The sequence below is a fragment of the Botrytis deweyae genome, assembly GCF_014898535.1.
Source record: "Botrytis deweyae strain B1 chromosome Unknown BDEW_009, whole genome shotgun sequence".
Lineage (NCBI taxonomy): Eukaryota > Fungi > Ascomycota > Leotiomycetes > Helotiales > Sclerotiniaceae > Botrytis > Botrytis deweyae.
The window spans coordinates 43,394-69,714 of NW_024066216.1; the positions used below are offsets into that span (position 1 = coordinate 43,394).

General features: G+C 43.8%; 10 protein-coding genes across 10 annotated transcripts; 5 read left to right on the top strand and 5 right to left on the bottom strand.

The window, feature by feature from the left end:
* Window positions 1-380: 380 nt before the first annotated feature.
* EAE98_004663 (uncharacterized protein) lies at window positions 381-2,540 on the top strand (the record flags this gene model as incomplete). The annotated part of the gene is made up of 1 exon (XM_038952283.1): window positions 381-2,540. The coding sequence occupies one exon, from the start codon at window positions 381-383 to the stop codon at window positions 2,538-2,540; it is 2,160 nt and encodes a 719-aa protein (XP_038810933.1).
* Window positions 2,541-3,119: 579 nt separating this feature from the next.
* Window positions 3,120-4,518, top strand: EAE98_004664 (uncharacterized protein; the record flags this gene model as incomplete). The annotated part of the gene is made up of 5 exons (XM_038952284.1): window positions 3,120-3,281; window positions 3,378-3,615; window positions 3,670-3,776; window positions 3,830-4,221; window positions 4,413-4,518. 5 exons carry the CDS (start codon window positions 3,120-3,122, stop codon window positions 4,516-4,518), a joined length of 1,005 nt encoding a protein of 334 aa, XP_038810934.1.
* A 69-nt stretch (window positions 4,519-4,587) lies between these two features.
* EAE98_004665 (uncharacterized protein) lies at window positions 4,588-6,731 on the bottom strand. The gene is made up of 2 exons (XM_038952285.1): window positions 6,187-6,731; window positions 4,588-6,128 (listed from the first exon to the last, which is right to left on the bottom strand). Exons 1-2 carry the CDS (start codon window positions 6,263-6,265, stop codon window positions 4,810-4,812), a joined length of 1,398 nt encoding a protein of 465 aa, XP_038810935.1. The 5' UTR covers window positions 6,266-6,731; the 3' UTR covers window positions 4,588-4,809.
* A 3,670-nt stretch (window positions 6,732-10,401) lies between these two features.
* On the top strand, window positions 10,402-12,031 carry EAE98_004666 (uncharacterized protein; the record flags this gene model as incomplete). Its single annotated transcript, XM_038952286.1, has 2 exons — window positions 10,402-10,650; window positions 10,826-12,031. The coding sequence occupies 2 exons, from the start codon at window positions 10,402-10,404 to the stop codon at window positions 12,029-12,031; spliced, it is 1,455 nt and encodes a 484-aa protein (XP_038810936.1).
* A 1,762-nt stretch (window positions 12,032-13,793) lies between these two features.
* EAE98_004667 (uncharacterized protein) lies at window positions 13,794-14,778 on the top strand (the record flags this gene model as incomplete). Its single annotated transcript, XM_038952287.1, has 2 exons — window positions 13,794-14,489; window positions 14,554-14,778. The coding sequence occupies 2 exons, from the start codon at window positions 13,794-13,796 to the stop codon at window positions 14,776-14,778; spliced, it is 921 nt and encodes a 306-aa protein (XP_038810937.1).
* Window positions 14,779-15,154: 376 nt separating this feature from the next.
* On the bottom strand, window positions 15,155-17,173 carry EAE98_004668 (uncharacterized protein). Its single transcript, XM_038952288.1, has 2 exons — window positions 16,512-17,173; window positions 15,155-16,419 (listed from the first exon to the last, which is right to left on the bottom strand). Exons 1-2 carry the CDS (start codon window positions 16,728-16,730, stop codon window positions 15,247-15,249), a joined length of 1,392 nt encoding a protein of 463 aa, XP_038810938.1. The 5' UTR covers window positions 16,731-17,173; the 3' UTR covers window positions 15,155-15,246.
* A 227-nt stretch (window positions 17,174-17,400) lies between these two features.
* EAE98_004669 (uncharacterized protein) lies at window positions 17,401-18,916 on the bottom strand. The gene is made up of 7 exons (XM_038952289.1): window positions 18,575-18,916; window positions 18,464-18,517; window positions 18,295-18,390; window positions 18,057-18,236; window positions 17,961-18,005; window positions 17,806-17,908; window positions 17,401-17,755 (listed from the first exon to the last, which is right to left on the bottom strand). Exons 1-7 carry the CDS (start codon window positions 18,602-18,604, stop codon window positions 17,646-17,648), a joined length of 618 nt encoding a protein of 205 aa, XP_038810939.1. The 5' UTR covers window positions 18,605-18,916; the 3' UTR covers window positions 17,401-17,645.
* A 357-nt stretch (window positions 18,917-19,273) lies between these two features.
* On the top strand, window positions 19,274-19,962 carry EAE98_004670 (uncharacterized protein; the record flags this gene model as incomplete). The annotated part of the gene is made up of 2 exons (XM_038952290.1): window positions 19,274-19,373; window positions 19,430-19,962. 2 exons carry the CDS (start codon window positions 19,274-19,276, stop codon window positions 19,960-19,962), a joined length of 633 nt encoding a protein of 210 aa, XP_038810940.1.
* A 223-nt stretch (window positions 19,963-20,185) lies between these two features.
* On the bottom strand, window positions 20,186-21,882 carry EAE98_004671 (uncharacterized protein; the record flags this gene model as incomplete). Its single annotated transcript, XM_038952291.1, has 2 exons — window positions 20,186-21,254; window positions 21,323-21,882. The coding sequence occupies 2 exons, from the start codon at window positions 21,880-21,882 to the stop codon at window positions 20,186-20,188; spliced, it is 1,629 nt and encodes a 542-aa protein (XP_038810941.1).
* Window positions 21,883-23,629: 1,747 nt separating this feature from the next.
* Window positions 23,630-25,768, bottom strand: EAE98_004672 (uncharacterized protein; the record flags this gene model as incomplete). The annotated part of the gene is made up of 6 exons (XM_038952292.1): window positions 23,630-24,891; window positions 24,942-25,217; window positions 25,285-25,371; window positions 25,499-25,540; window positions 25,599-25,655; window positions 25,765-25,768. 6 exons carry the CDS (start codon window positions 25,766-25,768, stop codon window positions 23,630-23,632), a joined length of 1,728 nt encoding a protein of 575 aa, XP_038810942.1.
* Window positions 25,769-26,321: the final 553 nt, after the last annotated feature.

Here is a 26,321-nt window from a genome sequence, read left to right on the forward strand (position 1 = left end):
ACGAAGATAATTACTTAAGAGACGTGAGGTAAGTAAATCCAACTCTCTCAATCTCCCAGCGATGAAGAAATCAAAAAAAAAATCGAAGGGACGCTTATCTCCACGTGATCGCAAGATAGGAGGAAAAGAAAATCGTACCTAGCTCGCCTAGGTAGCGTGATCCATAAAACGCGAACCAGGGATTAAGTTTAAAGTGGCACACGTCCAATAGATGCTTCTCGCGTTTCCGTGGCTATTTCGCTTTTACTATTTTATACTTCTACTTCATAAGATTCCTGACAACTCGATATGTGCATGCGCATACCTTTGCCTTTGCGGTTGCGTATTTCTTGACAGTCACTTGTAAACCTTTAATTGTTACTTCTTTCGAATTTGTAATTATGTCTCTCTCACCTTCATCCCATTCTATGGATTTGCCATCCTCTCCTCCGGACATGACCATGGGTTCTCCTCAGCTTCCAAAGCTCCCCCCTTCGATCAGAGTGGGAACACCAAAAAAGGAACGGCGACAAACATCAATTACACCGAGAAGATTTAGGAAATTCTTCGATAATAAGGCTGCCACAATGTCAATGTCTTCACCTTCCGGCCGAGCCCTTAAGGCCTTAGTCAACAACCGACAGGGAACACAATCCAGCCCCCTAAAACCTTTCGACAACATGGAGGATCTTCCAGGTCAGGAAAACGAGGAATCAATTTCAATGCCTAGAGAATTTAAGAGAAGAAAGACGACTCATAGTGATGTCGGTGCGGATATAGGGTCAGACAGTGATTGCCCATTCAAAGATCAAACTCGATATGGACAATCGCATCGTGGTTCTTTGAAGATAACCTCTTCATATCCAAAATCGCAGTCAATTCTTGAAGATGTGGAGGAAGAGGGAGAGGAAGAGAAAGACATCATTGAATCTATTTCAAGAGAACCGTTGGAGCGCATTGTTCCCTTCGAGAATCGTGGTTTGAGTGCAAGGCTATTGCAATTGAGCTTGGGCACTTCCAGATCGAGACGAGCCAATCTAGCATACGCTGTCAATGATTGGCGAGATGAGACTGCATCGTTCTACAGTAGACCGGAAGATGTGAGCCATACTTCGAGTCTCTTGGGTGGCAGGGACAGCATACCATTTTGCAACGCCGGTCTGAATACGAATTCTCTAGTAGCCATTGGTGACGATGAAGGACGTATTAGATTAGTAGAATCTGAGAAGAATGGACAGCCTTCGTTCAGCAGTGTATACCTCGGCTGGCAGGTTCATAAGAACGCGATCATCGATCTTTCACTCTCCGACGATGATTCATTAATAGCTACGGCATCTGGAGATCTTTCCGCCAAAGTTTCAGACATGACAACACAAAAGTCAATCTCTATCCTCGCAAACCATAGTGCAACACTGAAACAAGTCAGATTTCAACCGGGAGCAAATAACAAGAATGTGCTTGCCACTTCCGGCAGAGATGGTAGTGTTCAGATTTGGGACCTCAGGTGCAAGGGCGATGACGGTCCGATCATGGAGATGCAGAAGCTACCAGGCGAAAACATTCCACGTTGTGGCAATGTCAACGGCATTTTGGATGCTCATCACGGTTCACATTCACATGAACCGAAACCCACCGCAAATTCGCGCTCTCTTTCTGCTGCTAAAAAACAACGCATCGGTGACATATCCGTTACGAGTATTCAATTCCTACCACCAGGTCAAGAGCACTTGCTGCTCACGGGATCAGAATCAAATTCTATTGTCAAGCTCTGGGATATCCGTAACTGTTCCAACAAGCGGAAAAGTAGCCAGCCAGTTGCATACACTAAACAAATTCCTAGCCATATCGGCAATCGTCCTTTTGGAATTACCTCTCTCAGTATGAGTCACGACGGAAGCAGGTTTTACAGCGTTTGTAAGGACAATATTGTCTACGCATATTCAACCTCGCATCTTATTCTCGGACATGCACCTGAGTTCGAAAGTGGCAATGGAAAACGAACAGCTCAACGGGCAGCTCAAGAAGGCTTAGGCCCACTCTATGGATTGCGACACCCTTCTTTCCACGTTGCTAATTTTTATATCAAGTCTGCGATTCGCAAACCTGTCAATGGCAATTCCGAGCTTCTAGCTGTGGGTAGCAATGATGGGACTCCAATTCTATTCCCCACCGATGAACGCTACCTCGGCACAAAGGCTAATACTTCTATTCCACTTGAAGGCGCCGCTCAACAGTCCCGAACTCTAAGCTCCACGTCCTTGTCACGATCTGGAAGACTTCATTCAGCTCTTTGGGAAAGTAGGAAAGATACTTCAGCAGAAGACCCAGTACCTATCTATACCCACGGAACAGCGCTGATAAGAGGGCATGCAAGAGAAGTGAGCTCGCTGAGTTGGACAAGCAATGGCGAACTTATTTGTGCAGACGATGACTGGAATGTTAGATGTTGGAGAGAGGGGAGAGATGCCAGAGATTTGAGAATGGGTGGGGAGACTGGAGGAAGACGGTGGGGTTGTGGATGGGCAGATGTAGAAGAGAATTATGACGACGAAGACGAGTAGAATATTGGCTATGGATCGGTGTTGTCCGGAGCGAAGAGTGTATTTCTTTCGACATGGTCTCAATTTTGTGAAAGATTCGTGCCTACGAGTCAATTACGAGGAGCATGAGTTGCATTTTTTGTTCGGCGTAACAGGTATACCCCCAGGGTCATTATAACTCAGTCACGACGCATTAGGCGAACAGTATATTTTATGTAGCACACGAATTTTTAATGGTAAAGAGTATTATTCATAGGAGTTTATAGGTAGATCAAGTTTTACCAATTATGAATGCCTTTATGATCTGGATCTGCTCTCGATGCCAAGGGGTCCTTCACTGCTCATCTCCTGGCCTGTAAAATTTTCTAATGCCTTCAAACAAATCGACCTGGAAGTATCATGTCAGAGTAACAAACTTTGAAGTTAGTGGCGATGATATGAGATTTGAGATTTATTGATATGATGCTTTACTGGCATATCATCCAACATAAATTTTCTCCACATCAAAATCTTTCACTCCTCCAACCCACGAGACCAAATTTGGCAATATCAACCTTTTACTCTTCTAACAACCAACAATATCATCTTGGAAATCCAAAGATGGACGCCCTTTCATCAGATCCAATAATGGACTTGTTGACTACATATAACGAGCTCAACTCATCCACAATAACTATTTTGGATGAGGCACCTTCAGCCCTCGAATTTATGCGTTTCGTTGCCTTGAATCGGCCATTCATAGTACGAGGCTTCGCTTCGGATGTAAGCACCCCTCTATTCCCTTTTTTGCCCCATGCTACACTTACTCCGTACATCTTAAGATATGCGCGTTTCATATGTTAATGCTTATGGCTCCAGTGGAAAGCAACATCTACTTGGTCACTATCTTATCTCAGATCCACACTCTCGTCACATGAAGTGAACGTAGCAGTGACCCCCCATGGCAATGCCGACTCTCCTACCCTCAACGATGAGGGGGATTTGGTTTTTGTGAAGCCTTGGGAAGAACCTCAATCTTTTGCGGAATTCGTCGACTTTGTCTCGCAGCAAGAATCGCTCGAGAGAAACGAGGAAGAAGTGAGATATGCTCAAACACGTAAGAAACCATATGCAGCATAAAGCTACGATTCATTGGTCTAACATGAGACAGAGAATGACAACCTACGCAATGAATACTCTTCATTGCTCTCTGATGTCGAACAGGACATATCCTTCGCCAGGATAGCCCTCCAACAAGATCCCGATGCCATCAATCTCGTAGGTACCGCCCACCCTCTTCTTCCAAGAACCATATCTTACACATGATTTAGTGGATAGGAAATTCGCACTCCATCACCTCTCTCCACAAAGACCCGTACCAAAACATTTACGTCCAGATTCTCGGACAAAAACATTTCACTCTACTCCCGCCTCTCTGTCACCCCTGCATCAATGAAGTGCCTCTTCCCTCCACCTCCTACGTCCGTTCTACGTCCGACCCCGCCACCCTCACCATCAAATCAGATTCACCCTCAGTAGAAGTGCCCGTCGCGACCTGGGATCCAGATGTACCATCCAGAAACCCTACCAAATACTCGCATCTAGCTCAGCCAATGCATGTGACTTTGGAGAAGGGAGATATGCTGTACTTACCAGCATTGTGGTATCACAAAGTAGCACAAAGTTGTGGCGAGGATGGCATTTGTGTTGCTGCTAACTACTGGTATGTATTATGTTATTTTGATATGGTCTGGTAGCTTGCTAGGTGGAAGAGCAATTGCCAAGTTTGTCCACAAGATATTGTCATGTCACGCTGGCAAACTTGATCGAGGTCAACCCTATTAGACACAGATCGCCATTAATATTTCACACCAGCCAATATAAAGAGAGATCTGGCTAACAGTCACATTACAGGTACGACATGGATTTCGGGGGAAGCTTTTGGCCTTTGTGTAATTTCGTTCGAAGTGTCAGTTTGCAAGATGAAGCGAAAAAGGAAAGTACAGCAAAGCTTGATTAAAGATAGCTTCAATTTTTTTTTATCAAAGTTCGGGTATGCATGCAAAGAAAGTGGTGCGTGAAAAGAACGAGTGTTGAAAACGATCAATAGGGGTATCAAATTGTAACTATCCTAAAAGAGTGTACTAAGTACCAATGTACAGAAAAAAAGAGTCATCGAGTCATGACCATAGCCATTGTGCCCTCATTCAACTTACGGCTCTGAGCCAAACGCACCCGCGAAAGCTCGTACCTCTTTCGCAACGTCGTAAACACATCCCAAACAATGCGATTTCTATCCAAAAAGAATCTATTACACAACATAATACCAAGCTGCAAATGCGGCTGTCAATGCTACTAACGGTCCTCCAAATGTCAAGAGTCCAACAATTAGGCCTGTTCCCGAAGTTATACCATTCTCTTCTTCTGAGATTCCACCCTGTGTAGAGGGAGATGTTATGGAATGCTTTCTTGCCAGAGGTCTCCCTGAGCCAGGAAAGTCATCTTTGAATCTTACCAATTTAGTCATGGGAGCTTCAACGTATGATGCATAGAGACTTGGTTTTCTCTCCAATCGTTCTTCTTGAGTAGAACTCTTCTCTTCTCTCATTTTTGAAAGACGTTCCTGTGTGAGATCAATACTGCCCCGCGCCATGTTCAGAGGTTTATGTTCCCGATGTAATCTTGTGGAGCCTGAGGATTTCACTGTCTCCAAATGTTCTTCCGTAGTTCCACATATTGAATCTAGTTCAGAAACCATCATAACCATGAACGAGAATATTGCTTGCGCTTCTTTGATAATGTCGGCCTTTTCGCCATCTGTTAAGAGGACCTCGGCTTCTGCTATTCGCCCTTTGAACTCGCGCTTAATATCTTCGCCATCCTCGTCCCCGACAAAATCAAAGAACTGGAGACCTTGTTTCTTCATCATTCGACTGCACTCGGAACGCGAAAGTCGACGAGCAGAGGGACGCAATTCTTGTTGGGAATGCACTTTGCTAGGAGACTGGGCGTGCCCCGAAGGTCTGGTAGCCCCATAGGGGCGCACGGGAGAGGGGTCTCTTTCCCAAAAGTCTTCCAAGCCACCCGCCGATTTGAGGGAAGCTCGAAGATATCGACCGCCCGAGAACAAGGCCATATATAATACCCATGCATATGCTAACAATACATGTGGGTTTGTTTGGACGGATTTCTTTGTGTGTGCAATAAACTCTGCTAGCCGCCCATCATTCGAAACTGCCTTCAGTTGCTCTTCAATCTTATGATCAGGGGTTCCTGTCAAAGTGCGGATATCGGCTTGAAGGCGTCCGGATCGCAAGAGGCCAGGAAGAAGGAGGTGTGAAAGTAAAGACTGAGTTCTTGAGCAGACTTTCGATGCCTGAGAGTCCAAAGAGTCCGATCTACTACCGGGGCCGTCAGATTTTGTTTGTTCATCGTTGAGAGATAGTGGAAGGCAGGGAGCATCTATAATGGCTTGCCATAGTGACTCGAACGTAATGTAGATTGGCGCAATGTGAAGGATGCCCGAGACATAGATGGACGGGTTCGCAGTGTATGGAGGGAGAGCGAGAGGCAAACGAAGGAGAATTAATTTGTTGAGCTGAGAATGAACAGCTCTTGTTGCAATATTGACTAAAGGCTGTTAGCTGTAAGCTACTAAAGTGGGCGATGGAGTCTTTTTTTTTCTCACTTTGTTCGGATAAGGAATGCTGATCTGGTGGGGGAGCTTGAGGCGGAGGGTTAGAGTTGATAATATTAGATTCAGCCATAGGTGCGATTTCTCATGGCGCGAATAGCAAAACAAGAGGAATGTCAGAAATATGACACGCAGGAAGGATGTGATAAAGGGGAGTAAGAGTTAATAGGTATAGTAGGTTGATATCAATAGAGAATGAGAGAACGGAGGTGGATGTGGATAAGAAAATCGGGGGTCTGACCTCGTCACTTGAGCCCTTTAATCATTCACATTACCTATTTGGAGGATACCTGCTTGCCTACCTGCCTCGCCTGCGTTATTCTTAGTCAAATACGGCAAGAAGTCACAATGACTCAAGTAGGTTTCATTGCCTTGCGCGACAAAAAGGAAAGAGGAGGAGAGAGGGAATGGGAATGGGAATGGGAATGGACATGGGGGAACGAGGTAGGGAGAATGGCGCTTTGGTGGTAGGACGCGAAGGAAAGGAAGGTACTGGATGGTTTTCATCAAGATCATTGCAATTGCAATTGCAATTGCAATTACAGTACAATAATTGGATCCTGTTGGCCGTAACAGAAAACAAACATGTTTGGGGCAAAAAGTAAACATCGTATCGCAGGTAGCGTTGTATGTTTGCTAGTGTGCTTACCTAGACAAGTTGAAAAAGTAAATAAGAGCTTATATATAAAAACATGCAAATGGTGTCGTTGTTACTCATTTCTCATACAGCTGGAGATGTTCAACATGTGGTCTGATGTTTATATTAATTAATGTTGTTATCATCGTCTTATCAATTGCTTTTTCCGGGGAAGATACACCTGGCTCCTGGCCAAGGAGTGATTTGTGCTATGGTAAATCGGAGAATTTCCCATGTCGCCTTACTTATGGGAATTTGTTTTTTTGGTTTTGACAACCTATCCCTGAATAACACAACACTGATGTTACCTCTCGATATGAAATCTATGTCTTGATGGCTTGAATCCCGTGAGCCCGGTCGCACGATGATGTACCAGATCCATCACTCCATTACTCCAGCTGAGAATATTGAGAGATGGAACCTTAACACAGCTGGCCATGTATCACACTCGTCCCCATCTAGCCATCAATGTATGAAGATAGGTATGGTGGGTAGTACAGGTCGTACCGTAACATCCTCGGAAGGAAAATCCAGAATTGCCCGATGCCCTGGGAAAGTTTTGTCGACCTCAGTCGGGGCTCATCAATACGCAGGATGCATTCAAATGTTCCATGTGGTCATCTATCTCAAGATATCTATCTTCTGGGGACCCAGGACTGTATCTGTGTCCTTCGAGAATCAAATCATCGATCCCTTCTTGTTGGTCTTCATTGGTGATCTGGCCACCGTGACTACCTCGGCACAGCTATGTTCTCGCTTGTCTGATGAATACGGATAGAGTTTATCTAACTTTAAGCTCGAACTCGTATACCTACAGTGTAGCAATACAACAAGGACACCTTCTTCAACCCATCAATCCCACTATGTGATTTCACTAATTTGGAATTCACACGCGACCTAAGCGGTTTGCATTACATTTCGATCCGTAGCAGTTGTGACCATCGGAGAGCCAAGATGCTGAACCACTCATGCATCATAAACTGAGAGTATCGCTGCGACTTCACCACCAAAGAGACTGGGACTTGTTGAGATGAAGAATTTACCCTAAAACTTCGGCAAGTAGCGACGTACTTGACCTTGTTTCTTAAAGTTTTCTTACTCGCAAGTATCTCATCCATAACGCAGTTCTGTAAAATTCATATGTTGATCATTCTTGATCGGTGATTGGCTTTCTACGAGAGACCTCGAACCCGTATCCGAAGTTAAATCCATATCGAGCGCAAACGACTGTAGAGTTGATCAGTGTCATCTATACTCGTCATCTTTTCTATTGTTCAGCGGTTTTTGTTGATATATATGAGCTTAATATGTATTCGGTTGCCAAGTTTCAAATAGACTACTCCCTAATAGCACTTGTTTTTCATTTTGTACTATCATGCACCATTCCAAGAATTCTCTGCCTCCATAAATCGATTCAAGCCCCCTGTAGTGCCAATATCGATCAAATTTTTGGGATCAACAGGGTCTATGAAAGCAGTCGAACATGCGAATGCAATCGCACGCAAAATTCAATGGTCTTATCCAAATTTTTGTAAACTGCCCATATTTCAAGCTGCTGTTGCAGTTCTTACAACTCTACGATTGTGCTACGGAAGACTGGATTTGCTGGCCAAGAAAGCTCTACCTGCACAGGCAGCTTGTGATTTGACCAATATTGTTATTGACTGACCAAGTCCAATGACTTGTGTAGACAACACGTTAGGTGCGGAAGATTCAGTGACTTTAATGGGAATATTAATGATACAAGAGCTGGAATAACAGCTTCAATGACTAAAACCAACAACATGAAGCATGATCATATGCAATAAGGATGCGGATACGGATATGGACAAGAATTCAGAGATTTTAGCTCACGAAAACATTTGTCAAGGCAGGCGAATGATGGGGGATAACTTGTAGGTGCAAAAGATGAAAACATGACAAGAGTACATGGGTGATCTCGGATGGGTGCTAGTGAAGAAAAGAATGCTGAGACGCATGTGTAATATCTAAGGAGTTCATCGGCTGCTGCAGGAAGCCCTCAAGATAGCATCGTGATACTGCCTTCGAGAAAGGGTATGAGGAGGAGGAGGATGAGGGATAGTGGTGAAACTATGAATGATGTATAATGGCTTCTTTTTATATTTTCGGTTATCAACTATATATCTACACTTTCCGATGATACATGTCTCCTTTTCTTACCTAGTGGGTTGTAACTCAGTGGAAAACTGCGATGATAGAATCAGAATTAGGGTAAGCAAATTAGACATGCGACTAGTTTGCTTTCTTTGTTGTTTGATAATTACTTGCTTGTCATCTCATCGATCGAAGGTTCTTTGAATTGCTATGTTTGCTGAGACTAAAGGGAGAATGGTAAGTGAAATAATCTCACAAAATATGACTCTGTAGACTTATTGATAGATTTTGAAGTATGAGACGTAAATTCAGACAATCAGAGAGAAGTCAACTAATGATACGTGCAACAATGTATGACATACAGTTCCTATTTCAATACATTTCAAAGCATTATCAGCATTTATGTTTTGACTTTATCCGAGGTGCTTTGAGAAGAAAGTTCAAATTCACTCACATCGTTGACATCTCTTAGCTCTAATTTATCTTTTATCCAACTACCTACCTAGGTAGATCAATTCCAACCTTCCCTAAGACAAGGTGTCAAAACAAACAATTCACTCTTTTCTAATACTTTTTGATGCTTGAATCTCTACTTGCTCATTGTCAATATATCAATATTTAAAAGTCAGTTTGATTCACAACTAGTTTGATGTAAATTATACTACCTTAGCTCTCTCCCTTTCTTGTCTTTAAGAAAATACTTTCTATCTGTATTGTATAATGAATCTCAGTGATGAAGTTGCCTATGTGATTTATGATATTAATGGACTTACAGTGACTTGTCTTGTGAATTTCTCTACCCTTGGTTGACTTCGGATAAGAGTTCTCGATTTCCCCTTAATGTTCGAGCTACAAGTCACAGATATAAACCAATAGAAACAACTCAAAACATTGTAGAACAAACAGACAGAAAGGAATGAATACAAGAGCTCAACTTGACCTTTAAACTGTCCTTCCCAATTGAAGCCTTTTCAGATAGATGACCAAGCAAGATATATGATATTGGTCCAAATCTTTATCCTCTGAATTGATTATTCTTGACCCACAAAGAGGAATATTGAATAATACCCAGTGCAGCACCCGAAAGTACTCAGCCGATACTGTAACTACGGCTCATGACTACTGTGTCTTCCCGAGTGAATCTTCTTCTATCTAACTGTCTGAAGCAACAGATTATTTTGAATTTCTCAATCTCGGCTCCGACCGCACTTATTTAAATTTGTAATTTCCCACTCTATTGTACTTTAAATATTCTCGTTTCAGAGAGGAATTCAGACTTACTCTATTTCACAACTTACCATCTACTACTTACCGCCTTTCCTGCTTCCTTCTTTTGCTCATTTTATTATATCTACTTATACAATACAACGGATTCTCTCTGTCCTTGCTCCTCCCAGTAACATCAACCTTTACCAACCTTTGTCAACCTTCATCAAACCACGTCTACCCAGCACAACATGTCGGCACAGAATCCATTTCCTCCTGATGGGGACGTTCTCATCATGTCACCCACAGGAAAAAACTGGAAACTTCATTCGTGGCAACTGGTCAACTACGCGCCAAAAATCGGCGCCCTTCTCAAAAACGTTGCAGCGAGAACCATCACCAAGGGTATGCGCGCTGAAGCACACACTATTAGATGGTGGATTGAGATGATACCATTTGGCGCCTTTGATGACCAACGATTCAGAGATTTTGTTTGCGTTGTAAGTTTCAAGCTTCCCATACCAGCCTTGATAATACGTGGTATTATGGTCACGCATGTCACGAAACACTTTCAGACAACTATACATCTTCCAAGTCCAGAACAAATCCGTGCTCTTCCAAGTCTTTAATTTCTACAGCGAATTCGAACAATTGCTAACTTGAAATTTAATACAGCCAGAAAAGAAGAAAGGAAAGCTTACTTTGCACAGCGCCGGTGCTTTTAATGGCATTGGCGAGGTGTCTTTCGAAAGAACCTATGACAACCTTTTCAGAATGTTGTACAGCATGCCTCCCAATCTAACAGACGATATTGATGACGGCGGTGCAAATTTGTACATAACCGATTGCGTTTCGATCTTACAAGCCGCCGCCTTCATCGGCAGCTTGCCCAGTGTTCGCACGTACATTGAGAGCTATCTTCTGCGGATCAACCAGAAGCTCTGGGTCCACGTCGCAAAGGCCCCCGAGGCATGGTCTGATGTTGCTGTTCGTCTACAGTCGGCGATTATCTTTCGTGAATCCATCATTCACATCGCGGGTGGTCTCGAGCTTCCGGGTCTCATCAACAGAAGCAGTTTTGACAACATTGAGTACGGAAAAATATGCCTTCAAGTTGCGGAACGCAAGTGTCGCGAGCTTAGAGATAAGAAGATCGATGTAGAGAGGAGGCTCTTGCAATACTACCCGCAACGTCTAATTCGAAGAGAGACTCCCGAAAAGATCCCAGGTCGCGCCGATTATGGTTCCGACATCTACTACTGGCAGGCTCTAACTATGTGTCGTCAATTCTTTCAGTCTTCTATCATGGCGAACAGACATCATCGTCACGAAGATGGTGGCGTGGAGTTTTATCGTACCGTCTTTCGCTGCGATTATATCGACAAACACGCCGCAGATGAGTTCCATCAACTTTTTGCCATGTCGACCAAAGGAAAGCAGTGTCTCGCGGATGCTGTTGAAGTTATCAAGGATGACCATCGTGTTGTCATCGCCGATCTTTTGGAAGATCACCTTCAGCTTCGTACGACTGTGAGAAGCAAGCCGTTGAGGTACTTGACTTGCACCAGTGTCTTAGAGGAAGAGTTGCCTTGGATTGCAAACCCCGGCTTGGGTGCAGGTTCTATCCCAGGACAAATCGAAGATGGTGTTGCTAGTGACGGCTCTGCTAGCCCAGATCGAGCTGGAAGGGAAATCATGAACCGGGGTGGTGGTCCTAGTGCAGGGAAAGTTCCAGGAAAGAAGACTAGAACTGGCAAAGCTGCTATGGCTAGAGACGAAGGAGAAGATAGCGAAGAGGAAGGCGAGCAACAACACAACGATGATGATAGTTCAAGAGAAGAAGACGACGTTGACGAGGGCGAGTATATGGGCGGGGCATGAAATTCTCTTTCGAGATTTTCTCCATGTTGTTGCGATGATTCTGGATTAGCGTGGCGGAAGTTCAACCATTTGTTTCCTAGTATGTTTTGAGCTTTTGATAATAATGATTTCTCAAAACGGAGGTGTTATAGAGAGTTTGTCAAGAGATCGATATCCCTTTTGATATTGAACAATCAATACTTTTCTGATTGATTTAGATAGCTATAACTAGGATAGCCTCTCAATTTCCAAGTTTTATTTATGAATTTGAACTCAGTGACCCAAAAACGCACCGGCATCAAATTCGCACGACAAAGTCCCTAAGTGTTATTTACACGAGTTCCACTCGGAAACTGCGTTGACCCCAATTTGAATATACAACCCCTAGGCAGACAATCAGAGCATCCACAAGATTTGACTGGGAGTGACGCACTCTTAATGTATTAGATACTCAATCCCCATACAGATATTCAAGGTATCTGTGAGAGCTGACTGGAAATGGGACATTGTCAATATGTAGATGCTCAACCTTGTTTTAGCCTCTTGAACTATCCATGAAAGCCAAATGGAAATAGTACACTTTGACACGCCCGACCCTGGTACAGCTGCTGAAACTTAAGCACAATAACCGACTTGGAAATATATACTTTCGATCTCTAACCCTTACACAAACATTCAAACCACTGCAATCAGGGAGGTTTGACAGCTCAAGCGAGCTCTGACCAATGCTACTATTTCCTGGAGTTTACCACAGTGGTAGATTGTGCTGCCTATCAATCAAAGTCAAGAAGCGTGATTCAGTACAACCCTCGGGGACTTTATCATGCTCATCATCCTCATTGTGCTGATCAACTTCTCAACCCTTGTCCGCAGATGAAATCACGACTTCATCCGTTGAAAGAATCAGATTATACATACGGTGTTTATGGTCTTCTACACTTCCAAGAAGTTGTACTCGGGCAATTCGTTTGTTTTGTTACATGAAATCAGTACCATCGTGTAATGTAATCAATGTGCTATCGTTGTCCTACACGTACCGGTGTACGCAACGTGTATCGTGACACTAGAAACGTTTTGATGCAAAGTTCCAAATTAGCCATGGCGGGTCATTACGTCAACCCGCATCATGGGCCCCATCCTCATTGTGCGATGCACGTATCAAATTCGGTCCCGAGACGGAGAAAAAGAGACATCACCGCTTAAACGACCAGGTACAGTAGATACCTAGTCATCACTTATGTTTACAAAGGAACAATGAGACATCAAGGTGTTCATGAATAGGGATGCCGTTTTGCCGTATTGGCGACGCAAGCCAAGTATATCCTCATCTCGTCAGCTTCTTCATCTTTCACCGATATAATATGATCTGATATGAATGCACTTTGATTGACATTGAGAATTATCAGAACGAAGAGGTGAGTGTGAGTTTTTGGAAGGGGAAACGCCTCAAACTCCATCTTAATTCACAGGCCGTTTGCTGATCCATGCCCATTCACTTGAAAGAAGATTAAAAGTAACAAATCAGAACTTCTATTCCTCCGTTGCATATTCCACCTGCGTTGTGGACGTCATATGTAACCGCACCAGCAACCACAGCATATCCTTACGAATGCCGTCACTACCTATACACGCCACTGGTCTTCCATTGGAGATGCGGCCCCAGAAGAAAAATGCGCGCTCGAAAAGAAATGTAATTATCTATCTCCTACTCGCCTTCACATTCACTTGGATTCCATATACACTTTACTTCCGCCAAAGCTCTATATCCAATGCCAATTTAATAATGGACGAGGAGAGCGGAGAGGTTATACATCACGAATATGGAACGAATGCGCAACCCGCTTTTACAAATATGATACACCTGATGAATCTACCTTCCGATTACCTACCGCAGACAGGCAAACACAGGAAACCAAACCGCCTCATCATAGTGGGCGATGTGCACGGAATGAAAGATGCGTTGGTGAGTTTACTCGACAAAGTAAACTTCGACGAGAAACACGACCATTTGATATTAGCTGGCGATATGATATCCAAAGGACCCGATTCTCCAGGTGTGGTTGATCTTGCCATGAAAATCGGAGCTTCTGCCGTGAGGGGAAACCATGAGGATAGGATTATTCTCGCGCATGCCGATATGATAGCACAGCATAAGGAGATGGAGATGGATGCACCTGGCCCGAGTGAAGATCCGGAGAAAGTGGTTGATGGGCTGGAGGAGATTAGTTTCAATCATGGGGATTACAAGGATCGAGCGTTGGTGAGGGCGCTGGGGGAAAAGAGAATCAAATGGTTGAAGAAATGCCCTGTAATTCTGCGAGTAGGGCATTTGGATGGAATGGAGCAGGTGGTGGTTGTTCATGCTGGGCTGGCTCCCGGGGTCGAATTGGAAAAACAGGATCCATCTATGGTGATGAATATGCGGACTCTGATTGACGGAGTACCTAGCGACGAAAGAGATGGGAAACATTGGAACAAGGTAAGAGCTACTCACATGCCATCATGCAATTATCTCGGATTTTTTCTAACCACAAAACCAATAGGTCTGGAATAAGCATCAGAAGAAACTACCAAAGAAAGAACGTACTACAGTCATTTACGGTCACGACTCTAAGCGAGGTCTCCAATTAGAGAAATACAGCATGGGTTTGGATACGGGGTGTTTGAAAGGCGGCAAGCTTACGGCTGTAGTTATTGAAGGAGGAAATTTATCTCCGAAACACAAAGTTGTGCATGTTAATTGTAAGGATGGGAGAAAGAATTATTAGGAGTAAAAGATGGGTTCGGGTAACCTTATGAGAGAATTTGCGTTAGATACCATTCGAGGCGTTTAGGATATTAGTTGCTCCAGATGGCTTAATGATTAGTTTATATCACACTACCTTGATTGGGGTTGATGATGAGTTTGATTTGGGTTTTACGGTATTGGATATGATGATATCCCACAAATGTTATTCTGGTGGACGAGACGGTACCTGAGTGTGAGTGCCCAATTGGCGCTCAATGCGAATGACAAGATCAGGTGGATGGCAGGGCATGAAGGCAAAGTTCACTCTTTTCAGTTCGATTCTTCAACATACAGATGATATAGAAGTTATTTATAGATTTAGATGCAGTCAGAAAATAGATCCAATAACCAGGCACTGAAGTGGACCCCAGTATATCCCTACAAGAACATTAGTATGCATCCCAATTCGAAACTAAACTCCAAGTCTATTTTCCTTGCCTCTAGAGATCTAAACCACTTCATCTCTTGTCTCATCATGATCCACCACGATCACGATAGGTATGATTCTTTCATCTCCTGGCTCACCCTTCTCCTCATCCTTGCTCTCATGATTAACAAACACAAAACTTCCCACCACAACCAATGCACCCACCCAATAGACTGCAGTGCTTGTCTGATCATTCAGCCACATCTGGCCCACCAAACTCAACGGGATCGTCATACTCAAGCCTACAGTCACTACCAATGGCGTTGTCAACAACATCGCATACGCCCAGCAATAGTCGCTTATAAAACTGCTTAAGGAGTTCAGTAATACTATGAGCCAGATTTTGCCAGTGGGAGGTAGCTCGAATGTTTCCACGCCGCTGAAATGCAAAATGAAGAAACCGGGCCAGAGAAAAACAACATTGAAGAATCCAACGAGCCCAAAGAATAGCGGCATATCGACCCGATCTTCGTTGCCGCAGCGCTTTTTCATCACTACTGCATACAGCCCATACATCACCGCGCTTCCAAAAGCCATGATATCGCCAATCGCAATTTGCGCTTGGGATTTGTGGGGAAAGTTCCCACGGTTTGAGTCATTATCCGTACTCCCTAGATCGACAGAGGAAATGAGGATGATGCCTACGAAGGAAGCTAGGACACCGAGGAGTTTGCGGACGGTGAAAGATTCGACACGAACAAGCGCTCCAAAGAGGAGGGTGAAGATTGAAGAAGTGGAGGTCAGGATTGTGGACGAGGCTACGGATGTGTATTCGAGACAGCCGGCTACGAGATAATTGGCTATGAACCAAAGAAGAGAGAACTCGAGAGAGAGTTTTGCGGTCTCGGATACACTTAATCTGTCTTCCTTCTCTTGTTCCTGTGGCTGCGGAAGATCTGTGTCAAGGTCGTCGGTAGAGCTGAGGAGACGGGAATGAGAAGCGCTCATAGAATCGTACTCTTGATCTTCTCGACTGGATCCTCGGCGATGCCATCCTTTGCGGAGATTCTGAAGTCCGGTGCGGTATTCTGATAATTGGTCATGATAGTAGTCCACAGCTGAATCCTTCACATGCGACCAGCCATGCTCTCTCGATATTCGTAGAAATATAGGGATCAACGATATAGCAAAAAATGATGTGTTGATATATGTAACAAAATATGGTTTCGAATAGGTATTATCGGCGAATATGTACTATCGTTCTCAGTATTAGTATTGGGTGTTCGAATTCCTTGATAGTTTGCCAGCTCAATATACTAAGCTTGCCAAATGAGAAGCATACTCACACTAGCAAGAAAATTACTACTCGTCCACAACATCACTGTAACTCCCAATAACACCATCCCCAGAGTCCTGCGCGCTACATTCTCTAAGCCCACTCCGGCTCTAAATCCCAAGTTCTTGCTACGAGTGCTGGCAGTTGCACTTGTGCCTGTGATTGTTCTTTCCAGCGATACACTCTGAAGATGTGCCTGCATTGTAGCAGAATCCGTTGACGCACTCATCGCGCCGATTTGAACTGATTGCGCCGTCGTTCTTGGACTAACTTCAAAGATCTCGTCCTTCAAACGCCTTTTATCTTAGCTATATCCCACCTATGCAACTGAAATCCGAACGATGTGGAGGTTGATTATGTGATCGATTATGTGAGTTTTGTTTTGAATTCCAAAGGGTCATGGAGGTCGTAGACACATGTACATATGTTGATGCATTTAACAATATGATAGGTCTTATGATGCCATGTAGATATAATTAAAGTGCGAATGTGATGTTCGTCTTCGATGCGCGGGAGATACCTATATAGATGAGGTGGTAGTGAATTCGGAACACGAAGGATTGAGCACGCGATCGCAATCATTAACAATCCTTCTGCTAGTTGGACTTTGAGAAAGGAGAGAGAAACAAATTACCAAATGAAAGCCACGCCAAGTGAAGGCTTACATTACTGTATCTAAGACCAAGACATTCTCATTTGAGGAAAAGAAATACGAAATAGCCCTTTAGCGCTAGCTTATATGTACGCAGATAGTTCTATGCGCTAATCGTTATCAAACTTTATCCAAGAGAATGGGGTTTGAAGGGGGTCCAAAGGTAACTTTGTTTCAATGTCAATCTATGTTGCGCTACTCTGCTCCGTGCAAGGCTCACATCTATCACAGATAACTACTCGTTCTAATGCAATAATATGGTTCATTCAAAGATGCTTTCATTACAGAACTATAAACCCGTCTTTCTCATTATGCGTTCTGTATCATCAAGGAAATAAGAAAATCGCAGACCCAATAGCGCCAGAATGATCCCTATGTACAATTGACGACCTTCTCATCAAAACTTCCAGTATAATTCCCTCAGTGGTCGAAAGGGCAGGGCAGAAAGAGAGAAAATGAGACCAATGATTTCCGACCCCCACTAGGTGTCATTTAGCAGGCACAACCATCTCTATCGTTCTCGATATGGATGTTGATTGGATCTGAGTAATCTCCATTGTATTCTTCCGATTCCTCCTGTGCTAGGGCGTTTCTTGCAATAACTAGATTGGAATTAGCTAGGATCTGTTTGACGAACTTGAAAGTGATTTACCTTCAAAGGCTTGCTCGACATTGATGGCCTCCTTGGCACTTGTTTCGAAATATGGAATGTTGCCCTTTGAAGTACAGAAAGTCATAGCCCGTTTTGAGGAAATCTGAACCACGATTAGCAAAGATATCATACAATCGTTCCAACGCCAAACTTACCACTCTCTTGTTCTCTTCGACATCAATTTTGTTGCCTAGAACGACCTACGCAACTGTCAGTGCCATATCGGATTCCCGTAAAACTGCCAAACTTACAAACGGGAAGCTTTCTGGATCTCTGGGCGAGGCCTGGATCAGGAATTCATCCCTCCAACTATCCAATGTATCGAAACTCTTGGAATTGTTCACGTCGTAGACAAGGACACAGCAATCCGCTCCTCTGTAGAATGCGACCCCTAACGATTGGAAACGTTCCTGACCTGCTGTATCCCAAAGCTATATCCAATGGTTAGCTACCAAGTCCCAGCTGCCATAAGAAGTGCGAAACCCTCACCTGCATGGTAACTAATCGATCATCGACTAGGACCTCCTTTGTCAAGAAATCCGCCCCGATAGTCGCCTTGTAGCTTGCACTGAATTTCTTGTTGACCTAATCCAGTATCAGTCTCTAGTGTCGGCGTATACGTCGCGATTGAAAGACACTCGGTAGGTATTCAACGTACATATTGGTTCATCAAACTCGTCTTTCCTACACCGCTATCGCCGAGGATAATAACCTGCGGATCTCAGATCAGCACCAAACTACTCATCAGATCCTCAACATCAGTCCTTACCTTCAATAAAACCTTCTTGCGTGAAGCCATCTTTGTCTAGCTTGTGCTTGATCTAATCTTCCTCACGAAGCGCCAACTTTCTCCCTTTCCTCGATCTCTTTCTTAAACAAAAAAGGAGCGTAGGCACGTAGAATAGAGAATCGTTTCGGTCGTGATGAAAAGGATCCTTTTTTTTCCTATCAAGAATTCGGGTTATGAATGTATCGATGTAATACTTAATATAGGTTTGGTTAATTGAAGAGGAGGAACATTACATCGGTAACTTTAAGCTTTAGTGCTTGCCTCGTGCCTCGTGCCTCTTCATTAAATTGCCCCATCCAGCCATTCAGCTATTCAGCCATCCATCGGAAACCCGCTAGCGCCGGCCGCTTGGTCCTATCAGTATCTGCTTATCGAGATCTATCCCACTACAAGAGTGGTGGGCTACAGCTCATCCACAGTACCAGCACACATTCACACATGCATACTGCATAAGAGAACTTCCTTATATATCCATTCACTTGCAGGTTCTCGTACATGAAACTATCAGGCTAAACTTTTCTTCAACAGCTTTTCATACTCATAAACTCAACTTTTCGTGGAACTCTACGATAGGTAGAAAGAGATCGCATTCTATGATTGTTTATTGAAAAATAACTACCTGGATTTTCAAAGCAATGAAACCTCAACCTGTACGTCAGCAACCAAGAGAACGAAACAATGGCTTCCTGGCGCGATGATTATATAAAAGCTCTACAAGATCGCGATGAGCGCGAACAAACCAGCTACCAGCGCTTTGATCCTTCTTTCATAGACGCTTGTACGGCACCCCTTCTGAAATGAACTTTATGTCTAAAGTCTAATAACTTGCAAAAGATACTCAGCTGCTCGACAAAGTCTCTGCTCAAACTGCAGCTGCAGCTGTTCACGACACCTCATCTACCTCCGCCAACCCCCCATCCCTCTCTTCCTCTGCCACATCTCAAAAAGCAATCTCCAAAAATGCAAATCAAACTCAAACTTCAACCTCTTCCGAGGTTCTTCAGCTCCGCGCTTCCTTATCCGAAGCACTCCGATCCTCTTCGCACTTCCAATCGCGTTTGAAGATCACCGAAACCTCACTCCAGGCTTTACGCACAAAAAGTGCTTCAGTATCCAAACAGTTAGAAACTTTAACTCGAGAACGAAATATTCTGGAGAGGAAGATCAGGGATCGAGATGAGGAGTTGCGAGCTAAGACTAAGGGGTTTCATGATGTGCAGGATGAGATGATATCTCTGAATTTGCAGCTCAATATAGCAGAGCAGAATGAGAAAAGAGCAAAAGCGGAGAATAAAGAATTGATTGACAGGTGGATGGCTCAAAAAGGAAGAGAGGCAGATGAAATGAATAAAAAGTTTGGGACCTGATGCAAGAAAATGATGATCGAATCAAGCTCATCACACTCTGTATTAAAATCACCGAGAAGGATAAAACATGAAGGAGTAATGGTTGCTGTTACAAATACATTCATTTATCCATACATCTACTCTATGCCGACTCGCTGTGATATCGCTTTGTACTTAAGTACCCAATAATAACCTGCCCAATGGTATCAACTATGTAAGGAAACCCTATATTCAAATTCACAAATCATCTAACCCGACTCCCCCGTGTCTTTCTATCCTTTGGGGTCTTGTGATAGTTAGCCACGATAGTGCTGTCCTTCGTAGCAACGTAGTAATCTCCTCCATTGGAATGCCAACTGACATCACCTTCCGCATAGGTCTTCTTTTCGACTCGCAATAAATTGATGGGATTGTGTTCGTTGTAAGAATTTATGACATGACCATCCGGCACGAAAGTTTTTAAACTCACAATCTTGCAACCCTCTTTTAAATCCAAAAATAAGTTCACAAGACTTTGGTTCAAAGCAGGTGCGAAGACTTGATTGTTAACCAAGATAACATCAGCTCTCTTCATCACCTTGAGGATGTTTTCGTTATTCAAGAAATTTCCTTCCTCGAGGTTGACTGACCCGGCGCTGAGGCCCCAAGCCCTGCAACGTGCAGAAAATTCTGTCTGTTGTAAGGAAGCCAGCTTACAGCAGTTAGGCATTATTTCACAGCCCCAACTTTCGCAACCAACTTGTAGCGCGGCATGCACGACGACATTTCCTACTCCCGAACCAAGATCTATGAAAACTTGATCTGATTTCATCCGAGTGTCTTCCCTGAGAATTCGGGATATGAACGGGAATGTGAGCTCGCCGTAAACGTAATCCGTGCCATTTTGGTATTTATTAGTCAAGTCAACTTGAGGAGACACTGCTCGGTCGTAAACTTGCTGGAGAACCATCTTGAGAAGCTTAGACGATAGCGAATGCTTATTTTCCAAGTTCTTCGCCAGCGATCCATTCTTGGTGAGAGTGCTGAGCGCGTCATTGTAAGCCCCCACAGCATTCCTGAACTCAAGCAGCAGCCCCTTCATTTTCTCTTTGTCGTGGGGCTTTTTTGCGGTGGACAAAGTCCAAGTAATATTGTTCGTCGCTTTGTTGATTTTGCGAATTATGCCCGTTTCTGGATGGGCGAACTCCGCTGCTTGCTCCTCGGTCAAATATTCATCCTTGACAATTTCCACAATCTTAGGTATTTCGTCGTAAGGGTTGATCAAATCTTCTCCTGCGGGATCGATAACCTCTCCTTCGGAGATGAGTTGGTATCTTTAGTGACGGCATTGATTAGCTGGGTTTAACTTCGGATTCTAGGGGTTGAATTCAGTAGACATTACCTTTCTCTTCGACTGACACTAGGATATCTTAGAAGGACCGCATCGCCCTCTTCCTTCTTTCTATCGCAAACTTTCTCGCCGCTCTTAGCCGTGCGTTTCGTCATCATAACATCGGCCGCGTGGATCATTCTGCATGTAGAACCTTGCGTATTATCGGTTTCGGTCGAAAAGGCTTTTTTGTCCTTCAGATTCCTCTTCAAATCAGGCTCGATATTTTCTGGCTTGGCCCGTTTGGAAGACACGGCCACCTCTTCATCTTCCTCGCTATCACTCGTCAACGGCTGTTGACTGGGGCTTTTTCGAAGAGTTGAAGTTGTGCTTTTCTTAGTGTTACGGCTTCCGCTGATTTCTCTTTCTTTCCTTTTCTTTCCTGCCTCGGGGGGAGGGCTTGGGACGGCTAGTCTGCCACGAGCATCAGTGACTTTTGATACAGGTGTACCAATTCGAAGGCCATTACTGGATGTCCTACTAGATAAAGTCGGCCTCTGTTTTGGAACTTTTTCGGATTTAAATTTTGGTGCCACAGGTTTAATGTTCGTCAGTCCAAAATTCAAGCTCATTCCTGCAGATTTTGAGAACAAGATGGAGAGTAAACAAATACAAAAATATTTGCCAAATACAAAATAATGGATTAAAATGTGTTCTTGCTGGTGTTTCTTAGATGGCTATGAATGCTGAGTGATGTGAGAGTTGAAGCAGGTATTGCATGCAGTGTATGTCTTGAGAGAGTGAATTCATTGAAGACTAATAATAAAGACTTGCAGGCAGGTACGACTCAAAGGGCTGTTGTATGCAGAGATCTACACTAGTTTTGATCACGTGCTGAAATTCTAGCAAATAGAGTTTAGAGTTCACAATGACAATTCGTGATGTTTGTAATTATGAATTGCAAACAATCAATAGAAAATGATGAATTTTGTTGGTGTCAATACGAGTATGTACTTACCTAGATACACGCTTATTATTAATAAATCAGTCAGTATATCATGGAAATTGAAATTTATAAGAATTGAAAATAAAGAACATACTTTTGATAGACAGACTGTGGACTGATCATGGACCGGACCTGACCTGACCTACTGTGTACTAGACATCTTTAGCTCCCGTTAAGGGACTTTTTAAGGGATTGTCAAGAGATTGATCTGGAATGGAAATAGATTCGGGATAACTCTAACCCGGATAACACTTGGACAACACTGGATAACACTTGACAAAAAAGTACTGCACAACATCTTTTTCATTGGTCTCCAAAGTTATCAAGCAGACCTTTACATCTGAATTCTAGCAAAGGAAATGTGCATATCATTACAATTCATTATTTGACAACCAGGCTGTCTGATTCGAATGTATGAAGAGTGGTGGAGTCGAACAGTATACCTAGCAAGAGAAAGATGCTAATGTCACAGACTGGATCCAATGCTTTCATCTGTTGATTACTTTGTAATATACATACTAGGTAGTTAGCAGACAGATCAATTGCTAGATCTTGTTTAAATCCTGTTAGTTCTTCATATCAAACATTCGAAAATGACTTTGGTAAACCTCTTTTATTATTTCATTCCCTAGTAATATACAAAAATAATCTCACAGGTGCAGACACAGATACAACATTCAGCAGAAAACACAAAGGAAAACCTCAATCATTTTGGAATCATGACCATCTCACATCACGTTATCATTCAAATTCTTCTTATTACTGATAAAGTCCTTGAGAGTAATGAATCCATAATTGCAGTCAGAGTATAATAGGACAATAGCACGCAATTGGCTGTATAAACAAACATGACGAACGTGAGAGTGAGGAACATTCATTATTCCTCAAAGATAGGTAACTTTTGTGTGCCCAGGCTTACTTTTTGGAAAACAGGAGAGCAGACCATTGAAACAACACACAATAGACCCAAGCAGACCCAAGTGTATGATATGACAGATAGTCTAACATGTCAGTCAATAACACCATGCGCCGCCCCAAAGAGGTAGATAACATTGGTGTAAAGACCGCCCATATTCAATCTAGATTTTACTAGTATAGTAAATTAGAGTAAATCCCAGAAAAGCTTCATGTATGTTGTAGGTCTGTGATGTTGCTCTGGGCCAGTGAGGCTAAACATGGGCATAATGAAAATCTAGGCACAAAGATTTATGTGAATCCAACGCCGAAGGAAATCGTTTTGAGAATTGAGGGTCAGAAAATTAATCTTTTTGCCATGTAGGAGCAGAAGTCAAAACTATGCTCAGTGCACCGAGAATGCTTGCCCGGTTTGCCAATGTTTCATTGAAAACATGACGCCTCTCAAGATCTGTTATCTAAGAAGCAATAGCACGTTGGCCTGCGTTACCACCACGGTTATTTTTCTTGGGTTTAGACACTGTGCTCCAGCCATCCTCTTCCATGACTGCAGTTTCAGTTGTAGCAACAGGGCTTTGGGCTGGTGCAGTCGCATTTTGTCCACCACCATTTGGGTTTTGTCTGTGGTTCCTTCCTCCATCATTGTGTCTTGGGCCTCTTGGTGCATAATCACCACCCCTACCCTTAGGTCCTCTTGGAATATCATCCCTGGGTGGTTTAGGTCCAGATGGACGTCTCCAGGCTCCTGTGTCAGATGGTTTTGGTTTGGCATCTCTCACAATCTCTTTTGGTTTGACAGCCTTATCGTCGACAATCTCGCCGTTTGCATTCTCGGTTTCAATTGTCTCTCCTTCCTTTGTTGCTTCTTCACCTTCACGTTGTAGAACTTCAGCTTTCTTCTCGTTGTCTTCAGTTTCCTTAGCCTTTGCAGCCTCTCTCTCCTGCTTAGCCTTCTCATCAGCCTCCTTTTTCTCTTTGATGGCCTGTTGTCGCTTCTCCTCGATTTCCTTCTCCTTGGCGGCAGTATCAATTGGACGAGCAGCTCCAAATGGGCTTGCCTTCGCATCACCTGCGGCAGATGACGAGGATGAATCAGCAGGGGCCTCGGAAACGGTGCGCTTTGCAAGGTTCAATCTTGGTCTACCACCAGCCGGGGCAGATGGGAGGGCTGGAGAAGCTGGGGCCTCGCTCCCTTCACGGGATAGAACAGGTGACTTTGCTGCTGGTGCAGCTGGTGGGTCGGGTCGCATTTTGCTACGCCATTGGTTGTCTTGATCGGCGGCTGTGGGCGCACGCTCAGCGACGGGTCGCTCTTGAAACTCACGTCTGGGTGGTCTTGATCCTTCTTGTGAGCCAGAGCCTTGACCTTGGGATCTACCTTCACCCCAAGCAGCTGGCGAAGCTTTGCGGTCTCTAAAACCTTCGGCTCTTGGTCCATCGTTTGTTCGGGGTCGGCCACCTTCTCTTGGAGCACGTTCCTGTTGGGCGAGGGGTGAGAGTGGACCCTTTCGTTCCCAGTTTCCAAAGTCTCGAACCTTGCCATCACTTTCGGGCTCACGGGGGGCTCTACGCTCGCCACCTTCCTCGCCAAAACGGCTAGATTGGTATCCTCGATCCGAAGTGCGACGCTCTCCTCCACGGCCCGGCAAATCAGGTAGGGGTCCCTTTCTACTCCAGTCTCCGAGCTCTCGTACATCTGGACGGTCACCACGATCCTTCGCTATAGCATATATTAGTGAATAGCGCAAGTACGATGGGTATCAAACTTACGAGGATCAGCAACACTGATTCTAATGTTACGACCTTGGAACTGAGTCTGGTTCAAAGTCAAGGCGGACTTAAGGCCTTCCAAAGAGCCGAATTCTGCATATCCGAATCCCTTTGGTTTCATCTCCATCTTATCCTCAATGATGCGAACGTTGATACATTCGCAGCCAACGAAAAATTCGTTAACATCGCCGACGGTAGCATCGAATGAAAGGTTTCCAAGATGAACAGTATAAGGTGGCTTGTCGGGGAGAGGGAGTTCCTCGCGAACGGAATAACCTATTGAAAGTTAGAATAAGAATTTCATTGAAAAGGGCAATTTAAAGGAAGGTGATGGGAGACTTACCTCCGGCATTGTTGCCATAAGTACCAGTGGTAGAGCTATAGGTACGTCTCTCATTGCTGCTTCCACCATATCCAGAAGGGCGTGAGTCTATAATGATCAGTATTCATATTTTTGCGAAATTGGCCACGATCAATGTGCGTTTGTATTCACATACCGGCTGTGATAGATGGAAATTAGTAAGGCTCCATATCGATATAGGAATAGAAGAACTTACAAACTGGCATATCCTCCATCTCATCGGCCCATGATCCCAACTCTACACCGATATTAGTATGAAAAAGATTGTTGTGCGAGGACAGTAGGTGTTTTCATACTCTCGTCAGCCAAGAAGGTCCCGAGGGACATCTTCTGCTGTTCCTTCTTCTTAGGAGCTATGGCACAACTACAATTAGCCACCACATACTCGATATTTCAAAGACCCACACCGACAGTATCATGGTCGCGATGTTCGATGAAAGGTTAGTGAGGGGGAGCGCTTACCCATGATTGCGGTTTTTTTTTCTTAGGACGCTGCGCAAAAGTGTTTGCGCGTTGTCCGAGACAGAGTATTGAAGGTACTACGAAGTCCCTTCAATCGATCGTATGTATTTAAGGTTTGGGTATTCCTTGGGATATTCGAGGCTCGTCGAATATCTTTTTGTGTATCGGTAGGAAGAGGTCGAGGTTCTTCGTGGTGGGTTTAGAATCCAAAATGGAAGAATTATTAAAAGTGCGAAGTTTGACAAGGGTTGTGCGAAACTAGTGGGGCAAATTCTTTCACTAGTGCTGTGTTAGTGAATTTGCGTTTGTTCAATGATATGGAATTTTTTATCGAAATCGTATAGATGATTACATTTATATTCATATTTAAGAGTTAATTCATATTTTTGAAATTTTGAATTTTACCAAGGAGGCAATCATCTCCCATTGGATAGGATAAAATAGTGAAGGACCAGCTAGATATAAATCCCGTCTCGTATATACATAGGCGGGTACTAGTAGGTACGCAGTTTTGATATCTCAGCCAGATAAATACACGACATTGCAAAGTAAATATG